The sequence below is a fragment of the Alligator mississippiensis genome, chromosome 1 (assembly GCF_030867095.1).
Source record: "Alligator mississippiensis isolate rAllMis1 chromosome 1, rAllMis1, whole genome shotgun sequence".
In the NCBI taxonomy this organism is placed as follows: domain Eukaryota; kingdom Metazoa; phylum Chordata; order Crocodylia; family Alligatoridae; genus Alligator; species Alligator mississippiensis.
Genome location: NC_081824.1, coordinates 187,913,097 through 187,926,519, shown reverse-complemented (window position 1 = coordinate 187,926,519; position 13,423 = coordinate 187,913,097). Strand labels below are relative to the sequence as shown.

The following is a 13,423-nucleotide window of genomic DNA, read 5'->3' as shown; positions in this document are numbered from 1 at the left end:
CTCTCTTGCTCCTCCTGAGCTGGAAGGGTGCGCAGTTCTCATGCCAGGCTGCTCTTTTCTCCCTGCCAAGCTGCTTGTGAGAGCTAGTAGCTCCCTACTGCCTTCCCCAGCTGCTGTACCTGTATTCTCTGGTGGGGCTGCGGTGTCGCTCCCGGGAGTCTCTTGTCTCCCCAGGCTTGGGGTTTTTTCCACGCTGCCCTGCCAGAACCCTCCAGTTACTGCTCCACTCCTCTTGCCTGCTCTCCAGCCCAGTGATCCTCTCTTCGGTTCCTTATGTCTCCTGGCTGGCGTCTCCCCCTTCCCCCACTGGCCACTCAGCTGCTCTCCCAGCTGCTATTTGAGCAGCCCACATCTTGCTGAGGCTCCGCCCCTGTCCCTCGCCGATCTGCAGCTTCAGGGAGCTCTGGAATCGCAGAGCCTGCGTCCACATTCCCTCCCATTGTGTTTTCCAATGCTTGAGGAGAATTTAGAGCTGGGCACTGGCTTACCCAGGTTAATAGGAGAGAAAGAAACATGATACTGGCTTACCCAGGTTAATAGGAGAGAAAGAAACTTATGACAAAGACTTATACCCAAACACTGTTTTTTTGGCCACCCTTCTCCTTTTCTGTGATGCCTGCCATCTGACTCAGGAAGAGATATGAAAGGTAGCTCTTACTAGGCTGAGTAATGAGGTATCTTTATTGCCTGACCTGAGCTGATCACTGCTGAATAGATGATACAAGAAGAAGATACATTATTAACTCTGCTCTTGCCTTAGAAACTGGCCCAATATACCCTCAGTTGTACCATGTCTTCTTACCTACCCATGCCCATTAATGAGATATCATTCATCCTTAGATATATTTCTTATGACCTGGTATGTCTATCTATGCATCTAGCATAAAAATCATTTTATTCAGAATACAGCTTTAAAGAACTAAGGCACTAAGTACCATGAAATCCCTTTTCAGATTTCCCTGACCAAAGAATACAATAAACCAGATTCTAGAGAATTAGATTCTTGCTTCCCAACATCAAGATGAAAATGCCAGCAGCACCAGCAAGGGCATGCCTGAACCCAACAGCACTACAGTGAAGGGTCTCTTGAACAATATTTTGTTCAATCTTTACAAGTTTGCCAAGTAGAAAATTTTGGGTCTATATCTGCTCATTCATATCTCTTATAAAGGGTTTCTATTATCATGTACTGGAAATTACCATGTGCCGTTGGCTTTCTTCTGCATCGTTAAGTTATGTATCAAAGTCCCTGCTGTACATAACCATTTTGCTTTTGCTGGCACTTGCCTCAGACGGTATAATCTCATAAATAGTCTAAGAAGCTGTTACAAGCCTGTGCTGAAAATACAGAAAGGTCTGATATACTAGAAGATGTATTATGAACATTTTGTTTTGGATGCCACTATGTTGATCTTTTAAAATGGTGACAAACAGAAACACAGGCAATATTGCACTGTTTTGACACTACAAATTTTCATTGGTGGCAGATTCACTTAAAATGGAGCCCTTATTTAGAAACTCTACTACACAGTTATTCATGCATCAGACTCAAACTATGTCTAACACCTGAAAGCTTCCAGCATAAAGCCCTATAATCTGGTTTTAGTACTTGTCTTTGTCTATATATTCTTTAATTTAATAAGTGAATGTACAACCATCTTATAAGACAGGGCATTTTCAGATTCTCAAATAATCATGTACAAGATAATTATCTATAGTGTATTCATTTTTATAAGGACTGATATACAGTATTTGTTCCATCTTTTCAGACTATGGATTTAAATTAATCTCCCCAGCTGTTTAAGCTTGTCTTTTTAATAGACCTGTGTATATATGTGATTTATTGTTGAATAACCAATAACCTGAATGTCCTTCTTGCAGGTCATCTATGAAACAGGTGATATCCAATACAGATCATGAATTTGCAAAGCAAAAGTGTACTTATAGGATACACAGATTTAGAAGATGGCAAACAATTATGGAGAGTGAGTAGTGTTCTAGCAGGTTGTGTATTTATTGAAACACTTTTCTATTATGATAGTCTTCAATGATTTAAAAGGATGTAATGCGTATTTAGTGTAATATCATTAACAGGAAAAAAAGACGTCTCATTTTTTTTAATGGAAAGAAGAAAACATACTAATCCTTCTCCAGGGCAGAGATTTACCTGTGTCCTCCTATCACACTAACAACCTTGCAAAACATCCCTCATTTATTCTCCACCTTTCCAAATATTAATGCTGAGTAGCAAGAACGCTGCATGCCCCTGGAGGCTGGGGGGGGCATGGCAAGTGCCTGTGGGTGATGTCGGCAGCAGGGGCAGGCCAAGCGGGAAGCTCCTGCAGGCGGCCACAGCTGTGTCGGCAGCAGGGGGGGGGTGACCACCTGCAGACAACACCAGTGGTGCCCAGCGACAATCGGGGACCACCCGTAGACGGTGTTGGTGGTGGGGGGGGTGGCAAGCGACAACTGCTCACAGGCGCTGCCAGCAGCGTTGATGGCACTTTTTGCAGGGGATGCACTGCCAAGCTTAGGGGGTGCATCTGCACCCGCATGCACCCCCTACACGTTGCCAATGCTGAGTAGAGGTCTACTTTTGTATCCATTAAATCATTTTCTACAGCAAGAATGATTTGCAAATCAACCCCTTAGTGCCTCCACTGTGTTAGTGCTCAATTGGGGAGGAGAAGGGTGTCTGTTAGCAGCACCTTTACAGAAGCAGTCTTGGGAGCAGGAACCAGGACCCAAGTCTTTCCGTCTCCTTGAATGCCTGTGCTACTAGTAGTGCCATAGCGGGGGGGAGTGTCGGGGGGCAAGTGCGGTGACTGCCCTGGGCACCGACCCACCATGTGGTTTGCTAGCTAATACAGAAAAACCTTCTCAGCAAGGCAGAGGGAAGGGGGGAATTCCTGCTTAGCAGGGAGTGGTAAAGAGGAGTGAGGGGCAGCCCGCAGTCTCCGGAGCTCCAGTCAGGGAGCAGATGGGAGGGGCAAGCCCTGCTGTGGAGCAGAGAGCCCTGCCCAGCCCAGAGAGCATGCTGGGATGCTGGGGGTGTCTGATTTATCTTAAACCAGGCAGGAATCTGGGACAGACATTGCATAAACTGGTTGGAGCCAAATCAGTTAAGTATGATACTACATTCAACCAGGTTTATCTCAAACTGGTTTCAGTCATTTTCAAACACGTTAATGTGCACTGAACATCTGTTCTGCTACAGGTTTAAACCAGTTTCTGATCACTTAAACTGGTTTGTGTGTAATGTCTGTCCTTAGCCCTGATGCCAGTCCTGGATTCCATTTTGGGAGTAGTAGTCTGACCTGTAGTTGCCTAAATCCTTCCTTGGTCCCTTTGTCACCTCCCCACTATATGGGAAGATAACAGACTAGGGAAAGTCAGGGCCACTTAAAAGATTTTCTTTTCTTAAAAACAGTGTCTCTTGGGAGAGTAGTTCAGCTGCCCTGAATCAATAGTTGAGCCACGCAGATGAAGATGTAGCCCTAGAACAAGCCTGGGAATATTGGTGCCTTTTTTCTCCCCATGCCCTCCCAGTAGCATTTTCCAAGTTCTCCTTTCTCTAGGACTTTTACTTCCCGTGAAGACCTAAAGCACACAGCAAGGGCTGGACTGCGGATTAATTAGCCAGTGCAAGATTCTGGCTATCCCTTACACAACTGTGTTGTGCTGTGAGAATACACAAGGAGCACTCCTACATGCCCTTGGACAGTCCATGTGATGGTCAGATAGAATTGCAGTTCCTGGGCTCAGGGGAACACAAGGACTGACTTTCTCTTACTCTTGGGGATGCACAGTACCCTAGGATCAATAGTATTCCAGGTAGGGGATGTTTTTTCTTGCTTGTTTATCATTGGAGCTGTGCTGGCACTGTCGGAAGAGTAAACTGCTCCTCTGAGTCTAACGGGACTTTCCCAGCTAAGATTTCTGATCTAATTGCCTTGCAGCACTGTAGGAGTCCCCCTGATCCCCTATTCCAATGTTCCAAGTGCACATCCCTGTAAAGGCATGCTACTACATCTCTCCCCCTTTCCTTTTCTCTCTCCTTTACTCCCATTCATTTGCCCTACACTTAGCTGCTCTCCCACCATCTTTGTGCAGGCTCTGACCGAAGTGTTTCTGATGCTGGCGCCTGGCAGGTACCAGGTATTGGGCATGCTCAGACAGCTTACAGGAGCAGACCCCACTAGTGAAAGGGGTGTTCCCCCAACTAATCTAAGCATCTCATTTCAGGTCCTCCAGGGCTTCAGCTTACAGTCTTAGCCTGTTTATAGAGACAGGCGACTAAGAACATTTCAAGATCTGGGCCTCTGGATGTCAGTTTCCCACCAGCAAAACTGAGATAATATCCTTATTTTCTAGCCTTCTGCTTTGTCTGTATTGACTAGAACAGGACTGTCCAGCTAGCAGCCCAAGAAGCCAGCATGTGACCCCACTGACTGCCTCTCCTACTGCTGCATGGTTGGTGGGGAAGGGGGGCGAAGTTTTATGCACTGCCTATGCAGCCCATGTGATAGGGAGCAGTGGTCCATGTGCTGCCACTGGCAGAGGAGACCATGTGCTGTCAGCAGAACCCAGGGGGGATCTTGGGGAGGGGTGTAGAGGCTGTATGTTGGCACCACCTGCACCCCACCCTGACCACCACAACAAAGTTGGACTAGACCCGACTAGAAGCCAGTCCTGGACTAGAAGATTTTCACAGCAGAGATGGTTTCTTACTTACATGTATGTTCAGTGTGTTGCACTTTGTTCTTGGTTGAGAACTTTAAATATATAGTAATACCCAGTAGTGTAACTAAAGGGAGCCCAGCTGAGCAGCAGTCTGGGCAATGCCTTTTTTGGTGGAGTGCAAAAGCAACTGTTGTTGTAGTAGCAGCTGATTGCATGGCCGTAATTGGTACAGTGGGAGCTGGCACTGCCTGGGGCACCATGTAGCTGCCCTAGGCTCAGAGCTATGCTGCTGCATCTCTGGTAATACCAGCCATACAGAACAATATAAAACTGTAAAATAAACCCTCTGCAAGTAGTTAAATACATTCTGTCCTCTTGACCTTTCTAAACAAATGAAAAAGGCAAAGATTTTTTGGGGGGTGCTATCTTCTTTTGGACCAATTGCATGGTTGGAATAAAATCAGACAAGCTTTCAAATGCAAGGCATTCTTCATCAGGGGTCAGGAAGGAAGCAGGCACAGTGAATGTTAAGAGAATAGAGCTGTGAAGTTGAAGGGGGGAAGGAAAATCCCAGGGGCAGCAGACAAACAATTAGCAGAAGAAAATAGGCTGATTCCTGAAAGATCAAAACCTATGAAGGAGGGGGTGGGGTGGCCATTAACATTTGTTGTGTGTAGAAAGATTCAGGAATCAGGTAGATTATAGAAAATCTTCTCTCCCCCAGAGTACCATTTTCTCCCAAACACTAATGCTTATGCTTGCAACTCTCTTTCTGTATTATTTTGTTCCATTAGTTCAGAACTATTTTTGTAAAGTGGTTAATGGGAGAAACAAGCATCCCAAACAAGGAAGAGAATTTCGATGTTCAGCTCTGACCCTTCACTGGCTCTCTTGTGCTTCTGCATTCAAGAGCACACTCTGAACCTTGTAATAAGTATATGTTTAGATTGTAAGAAGTGCATCCCTACAGTATGTGCACTATCCTACAGGCTTGTAGATTTGTACTTCTCTTCTTTGAAGTTTGTTACATCCTTCTCACTGTCATGCCCAAGTTTAGGTACCTAAGAGCATTGTGGAAAAGCGATTCTTTTCTCTTTTTTTTGGCAATTTTTACCTTGATTTTACATTACGGCAACTGTCTATACAAAGAACATGTATATTTCTAATCTATACAGCCAACAAATGCAGAAGGAATGGAATGCTTTCCAAGGTTCGTGAATATAAGTCCTGCTTCCATTTGCCAGATAATAGATTGTCTCCAGGGGTGGCATGTGAATCTTGTGCTACCTACTTGCCACCAGGCTTTTTTTTTTTTTTTTTTTGGGGGGGTGGGGGGGAGGGAAGAGAGTGGAACAAGATCTACTTGTATTCCCTATTCCATCGATACTCCATATTCTGCCAACAGATGGCGTTAGGATGCAAACCAACAATCCTCTGCTTCAGAAAACAAAACAAAACAAAAAACCCCACCCAATCAATAATTCATGGAACAGCAAAGGCAGAAATGAAAATCTGGGCATCAGGCAAGTTAAAGGCTAGAGCAGGTTTTGATGATTTATCTGCCTTATGACCAGTACTGATTACCAAGGAATATACAAGGTTCGTGATTAGTACTCCATGTATGTGAACTAAAGTTTCTGGGTTTAGACAGGAAAATCAAGCAAAACAAAATTATATCCCAAACAAAATATGTGGAGTACAAACAAGGCAAAATCCCAGGGCCTGAGATTTAGCACATATCAGCACAAGCATGTAGCATACAATTGACACAGTTATGTTATCACTTTGACCACACTTGGAATGATGCAAACTTTATTTGTGTGAGTGGCTTTTCAAAACACCATCAGCATCACAAAACAAAATAAGATTATCCAAGACAAATGTTTCCAAACCAAACATATTTTGAAAGCAGAATAAAAATTATACTCACATTTAATGCTAGTATGCAAACTCTTTGGTACAGATGAATCAACAGCAGCTAGATTAACAGAAAAATAAGCATGTTTAACTGAGATCTCAACATTTCCCTTGAATAATCTGACTAAACTTGATAGGGATGATCCTGTTGAGCAACTGAATTCACTAGGAACTTTGGATGGTTAATACCAAGGCTTATATTATTAAAGACATTTTCATTTTATTTTACAATTCTTGAAAGTCTACTGTTTTGGGTTTTTTTTAAAGTGACCTACACAATTCTTCCTCCTCCTTTCCTGAGAGAAACCTTATTATCAGACTTGGGTCTGAATTTTGTGGACCACGGGTGGATCTAAGATTTTGAGAAAGGGTTGCAGATGGTGTGGCACATCATCATATATAATGCAACACATTTTTCTCCAATTAAAGAGAAATTACAAGTTTGACTAATATATTAAGGGGCTAGCACTGTATTATTAAGATCAAAGCAAAAACAAATATAAACTATCGGAATGTGCAATGAAAAACACAACTAGGCAAAAATAATAAAAAAAGATATTGTATCATTAGTTCTGTAGTTGTTATAGTTAATTGTACATCTCCTATTTAGCTTCATAAAACATAATCTAGCCTTCTTGAGCATCTTGACAGTGGCTCCAATACTTTACTGGCAGTCATTTCTACACCTGAGTTAGTATTACCATACCCAAGTTAAATTTTTTTGGCTAGAGCTAAAAATAATCTGCAGGGATATGAAATGGAAGAGAATGGAATGGCTAATAGACAGGAAAATTGCAGAAGACAGGATAGTTTGCATAGCGGAACATCAAGACAATTAAAAAGGACAGAAGGTTGTTCACACCTGTGGAGTGGAGAGAGATTAACAGGAATCAGGGAGATGATAAATGAGCCAGGAAGTGAACTGATTCTCTCAGCACTGCCTGAATAGAAATGCTGCTTCCCCTCCCAGGCAGATGGTTTTAAAGTTTGGGTAGAACAGTAATCAAAAGGGGTGTAATTGCACTGCTGCATCTCGCCCTCCTCCAATCCAGCCCTGGTTTGGACCTATCTCTAGTCAAACTATAATAACATAAGAGGTAAATAAAATAGATAATGGCTATTACCACATTCCCTTCTGTGTTGCAAATCAGGAAAGCTGAAGCTTGAGCTAGTCCAGATGCTTGGTATTAGCACACATTGCTATTCAGAGGCAATCCTTGTGCAAGTGCTTCCAGTCAGTAGCCAGGGGAGATGTGACAAGGTAAGGTGTGCGGAGGTGTGTTACTTTATTAGGAATCATCCATTTTTGCAATCATCAGGGTTTTTAATTTTTTATTTTCAAACTCTAACTTAGAAGAGTTTCAAGTCCTAATCTAAATCTTATTAGATTTCTGCTTTACATCACTCTGAGTTCTATTCTCATGAGATGAATGTTGCATCATAAGGATGCAACCAAAAGTGCTGCATAATTCAGCCCACCTAGAGCAATAGAAGATTTGCTGAAATCTAGGGAAAAATGACTGCTGACAGCCCAAGCAGGAGATAGCCACTTATAAGTAATGGAAAATTCCAATTTCATTTAAAGGCCAGAAGCTCCATTTTCATGAGCAGGAATCATGGGTTTCCCTGATAAATAAATAAAAATCACAAATTTTCTGATTAACCCCCCTGCAAATTCTCTGATAAATCCCAAAAATCTGTGATTAAATTGAAAGGCCCTCCACAGCTCCCCTGACCCTGCTGGTGCCCCTCAATCACCCCTCTCCCCCCCCCCCCACAGTCCCCCTGCTCTGCTGGGGCCCCTCACTCCCCCTGCCCTGCACAGCTCCCCCAGCCCTGCTGGTGTTCCTTGCCTCCCACCCACAGCTCTTGCTTCTGCAGCCCTGCTGGAGGGGGCTCTCAGCTGCCAGGGCTATGGGGCCAGGGACCCCGGTCTGCAGCTCCCTGCCCCTGGCAGGATGCAGCAGTTGCTTCAGTGGAGCCCTGTATCCCACCACCCACTGCAGGCTTGGGCAGGGGAGGCTGCTCCCTGCCATGGCGCACACACATGGCACACACAGGGGGACCCATGCCCCCTACATCTGTGCACAGGGTGGGGGCTGGGTGCTGCCCATGTGGGCTCCCACCCTGCTGCCCTCCCCCGGCACCTCCACAGTCCGGCCTGTGTGACCCTGCACTGCAAAGAACAGCAGAGCCATGCAGGAAGCTGCCTGCCACTGTGAGATCTGTGCTGCCCTGGCGAGGCATCCCCTGCCTGTGTGGCTGCAGCAGGGGTGGCAGCATGGGGTTGTGCGCAGAGGAAGCAGGCAGTGTAGAGCTTTGGAGCTTGCAGAAGCAGGCAGCCTCCTGCGTGGTTTTGCTGTTCCCTGCAGCACCAAGTCACACACGCTGGGCTGCGCAGTCCCCAGGGGAGAGCAGCAGGGCTGGGAGCATGAGCCTGAAGCAGGCAGCACACAGCCCCCACCCCACACACAGATCTGGGGGGCATGGGTTTGTACGCAGTGGCCGGGAGCACCCTCCCTGCACTCCCAAGCCCTACAGAGGGCTATCACAAAACTGCAAAATCTACAGGTTTCTCCAGTAAAATGAGAAATCTGTGTTCGCCTCTGGTAAAATGTAAAATCTGTGGTGAAATTTGTGGGAAATGGAAAACCTGGATCCCTCTTCATGAGACAGAGGAGAGACAGAGGAGAGAGACAAACAGGTGGTTATCACTATATACTATATCAAATTTGATCTTGTGCAAGCATGCCCAAACGATGGTTTAGACATACAGAGCTGTATGCCCCAGATCTCCAACTGGAGTTTGGCCAGGAAGGCCATATTTTCAAGAGACAGCTAAGCTGACATCACTCAAATCCACATAATATCAGGCCCTAAAAAATAAAGACCCAGTTTTCAGAGGTGCTAAGCACTTGATGCTCTTACTGACCTCAGTGGAAATTGTGGATGTTTATTAGCACTTTTGAAAATCAGGATCTGTGTGATTATGTAGAGGGGACTGGATGTTAAAGGAAATAATTTGAACATATGCCTTGAGATTTAGTATCATTTTTACTATGAAAAGAATTATGAAGTGCTTCATATCATTAAGGAGAATACCTGTGCTCAACATTTATTTTACAAGACTTTTGCAAGATTTATTTCAGGGACAAGTTCCTCAAGTTTTCCTGTAGCATAGAGTTCTCACATTCCATGTTCCAATGGTGATTTCTTGTTTAGTGAGCTTGATTTTTGACCCAGTAACATTATTGACCATTCCACCCTGAGCATCGTCAGTAGAAGACGTCAGCTTGACACTAGCATATTTTTCTACTTCATCCTGCTGAGTGCCAATGAAAAACGTGGTTGTTGTTAACCTGGGGCTCGACCGATCAATTATGAGAGTGGTTAATTGGCTTTGCATCATTGGTGATTTCAGTCAAAAATAACCTGGCAGTGCCCATCTCTTCTCCAGGTGTGGATGGCCATTGGCACTTGTGAGCTCATCCACCCTTTGACAGGTTTTGGTTTTAGTCCTGCTGCATCTCTATACACCCTCCTCACCTGGCAGACCAGGTGTGGGGAGGTGCTGGTTTAGTTGCCAACAACCTGACCATGAAACAGGTTGAACTGGGCTACATCGTACCAGTGGCAGGGTAAACCTGACCCGAAAGATTGTACAAGAATTGCAAAAGCCCGGGAAGAATGGAGGAGTTATTGCTATATCAAAGTTGCTCCAACGGTTGGTGTGGCCTTGGGACTGACTGACTGGCTGGGACTAAGTGAAGTACATGTTCTAGTATTAAAGGTCATGTCTCTAATGTGACTTCATAGAGAATTTAATTATGATGTTTTAATGTTTTTACTCAGAAGTGTATAACTTCAGACTTTCTTGGTAAAATATGTGAGCGTTACAAATCTATATCAATCAGCTGAATGCTGCTATGGAAGAGCAGTGTCTTCATTTGAACTACAGAAAATTGAAACCTGTTTAGATAATTAAAACAAAACATCTGAGCTCCTCTTCTACTAAGAATTTTTGTCTGTGAATTTACCTTTTGAGCTACAAGAGTGCATTAGATTAAAACGAATGACCTAAATATCCTTGAAGCAGTTCTCTCTCTGTGCTGGCCCTTCTCCCCACGTGACTACACAGAGAGCTTTAGTTTAACTAGCAGAGCTTATAACAAGTGTGAATCGTGCATACTAGTCATTGTTGCCCTCAGCGGGTGTGTTCCAATGAGTGCAAACATATAGGGGCATGCATTTCCTGAGGGACAAATAACAGCGGCACATATTTGTGCTGCTGCTGTTTGTCCCAGGGCACACCCCTGCATGCATGCTCCGATGCACAACAAAATGACCCCAGTGGTATAGGGGAGGCTGGCCCCAGCAGCCTTAGAGTTCTGGGGGCCTCCTGGGGCAGTGGCAGCTGCAGCCGCTTGGAGCCTAGCCAGTGGACAGCCAGGCTCCATTTCTGTTGGCACATGCTGCTGCTGTGTGCTGCGCACGCTACTTTTTTTAGCTGTGGTTTTGGGGGGTTTTTTGACACCAGGATCTCCCAGTGTCAACTCCCGCCCCCACTGCTAGTTAATGGGTGGATGTGTGCAGTTTGCAGTACCTCAAATGTGTTTTGGGTGCTGTAAATGGTATGTGCGTGGATATGCCTAGGGAGTCCAGTATATTTATGAGTAAGTATTCAATCAGAAAGAAAGGAATTGGTATTTTTCAGTCTTAGGTGCACACTTGCTTTGTGACTGAAATGTATTAGTCCCACAGTGGCAAAAATGTACCTACATACAAAGCTAAGCAGACAAAGATGAAATATGCTGGTGTGTTATATTTTTTCAGTGTGGTAAGGTAGAGTAAAGGACACTTCTCAGCCCCAGGTTACCTTCCCTGGTTGCAGATAAGTAGTGACTTTATAATAGTTACTTGTTCTTTACCAACCTGACCAAGGGAGAAATGGTGGTTTATGGTGATAGAAAAAAAACCGGAAAGAATAGCCAAGAAATTTCATAATGTAGTCAAAAGGTATTAGTTTGTAACATAGAGGTGCTGATATCACCTTAAAAATTATGTCCCTAGATTTGAATCAAGTTTTTTCAGTACTGGAAAGAGCTGAATTGACAGGCTACTCTGTGAAAAATAATAGCAGCTACAACCTGAACTTTGTGAAAATTGCATGTGGTCACCAGGCTTGTGGCATTAACATGCAACATAGCTCTTGGTTAGACAAGGTCATGATGGCAAAGGCCTATATGATTTATAGAAGCCTAAACACGGTTACAGTTCACTCCATTATTGTGGGGTAGCAGTTTCCATTACAGTATCTTTCACCTTTTCCTGAAGCATCTGACATTTTCCAGTGACTCAGATAGATAGGATGTCCTGGAACAAGGTGCTGAGATGGCAAATCCTATGTCCCAAATTCTCCTTCCCACAATTTATAGATGGAAAAAGGCAGTATTTATAAATGCTGCTGCTCAGTCACAGCCTTGAGTTTAGACACTAAAGTAATCTCCCCCAGCCCATTCAGTTTCACCTCTGTAATTTTCCAGATCTCTGAAAGGAGTCACCCCAACATCACCTTCATAATGGATGCTCCCTATTGAACCACTGGGCTAGCTCCAATTTTATCTTCCTTAAGTAACCATCAAAAACATCCAAATATAAGGAAACTATTATTGAAATAAGATAGGGAAGTTACTTGGCATTCCCTTTTTTAATATAGATTTGTCACTGTGTTTGGGGACATCCATCAATGCTCTCAGCTGGCTGCTCCTGAGAAGGGTCACAGATCCAGTCAAGTCTTCAATAAATCTCACCTCTTAGAACATGCTGTGCACAGATTTGTCAGTTACTATGTACAGTTTTAAAGAAACAGAAAAGTCTAGGCATCATCTAAGCATATAGTCCAACTGGGCTTTGTCTTATTGTGCCAAAGTTCAGAACTCTTTGAAGAAGAGCAGGCAGATTAGTCTGGTGTCTAAGCAATGTAGTGTACACTCTAACTTGTAACCAGAAATGTAATTTTGGAATTATCATTGCATATTCCGCTGCAAAATATTTTTGATTGACACAAAATCAATGACAAGCATTTGGAACTGACAAGCCGTACAACCGCAGGACTTTAATCTATAGTTCCCCCTCTGGGACGTACAGGTGTCCCTTGTATCAGAGGTGGCCATCACAAAACTGGAAGTTTGATTTGGGGGATGATCCAGCCCCTTCTGAAACCTGTTGGACTCAAGAAGCCAATGGATCTTAGGGAATCATGGAATGGACCCACGTCACTAGTTCCTTGTTTACCGTGGCCTTGTTAAAGCTCCCTGGACTCAGGACCATGGAGTGGGTAGCAGGAAGAAGTTCTGAATATTTATCTTTCTGGGAAAGGGCATCTATCTGCCTTACTGTTCTTGGTGCCAGGGTGGTAAGTGGCAGTAAAATTAAACTGGGTAAAGAACAGAAACAACAAGAGCCAAATCCAGTGGAAATTCCAGGCGGTCTGTGAATATTCTAGATTTTTATGGTTACTTAGTATCTGTACTGAGAACTGAGCCCCTTCTAAATGGCACCACCATTATTTAAAAGTTGCCTTGATGGCTAGAAGCTCCCAGTCCATATTATAATTGTGCTTGGCAGGGGACAGTTTCCTGGAAAAGTAGTGTATGGCTAAGGAAGTCCCTGCATCCCCAATGGTTGATCCAGTACCGCCCCAAAGGCACAGCTGAGGCATCATTTTCCACCAGGAAAGGCTGGGGCAGTGTCAGGGTGTATCAAAATGGGGGCTGAGTTGAAGGCTTTATTAAGCCTCTTGAAGGCAGCCTGGGCCTCCAGG

The 13,423-nt window shown here is 44.2% G+C and overlaps 1 protein-coding gene across 1 annotated transcript in view; it reads right to left on the bottom strand.

Annotated features, from left to right (window-relative positions):
• LOC102575735 (spermatogenesis-associated protein 7 homolog) overlaps positions 1 to 13,423 on the bottom strand; it is an 83,946-nt gene that overhangs the window by 29,480 nt on the left and 41,043 nt on the right. Inside the window, exon 4 of the mRNA XM_014598018.3 lies at positions 6,614 to 6,661. Coding sequence (XP_014453504.1) covers positions 6,614 to 6,661 — 48 coding nt within the window. The remainder of the gene's footprint in view (positions 1 to 6,613; positions 6,662 to 13,423) is intronic.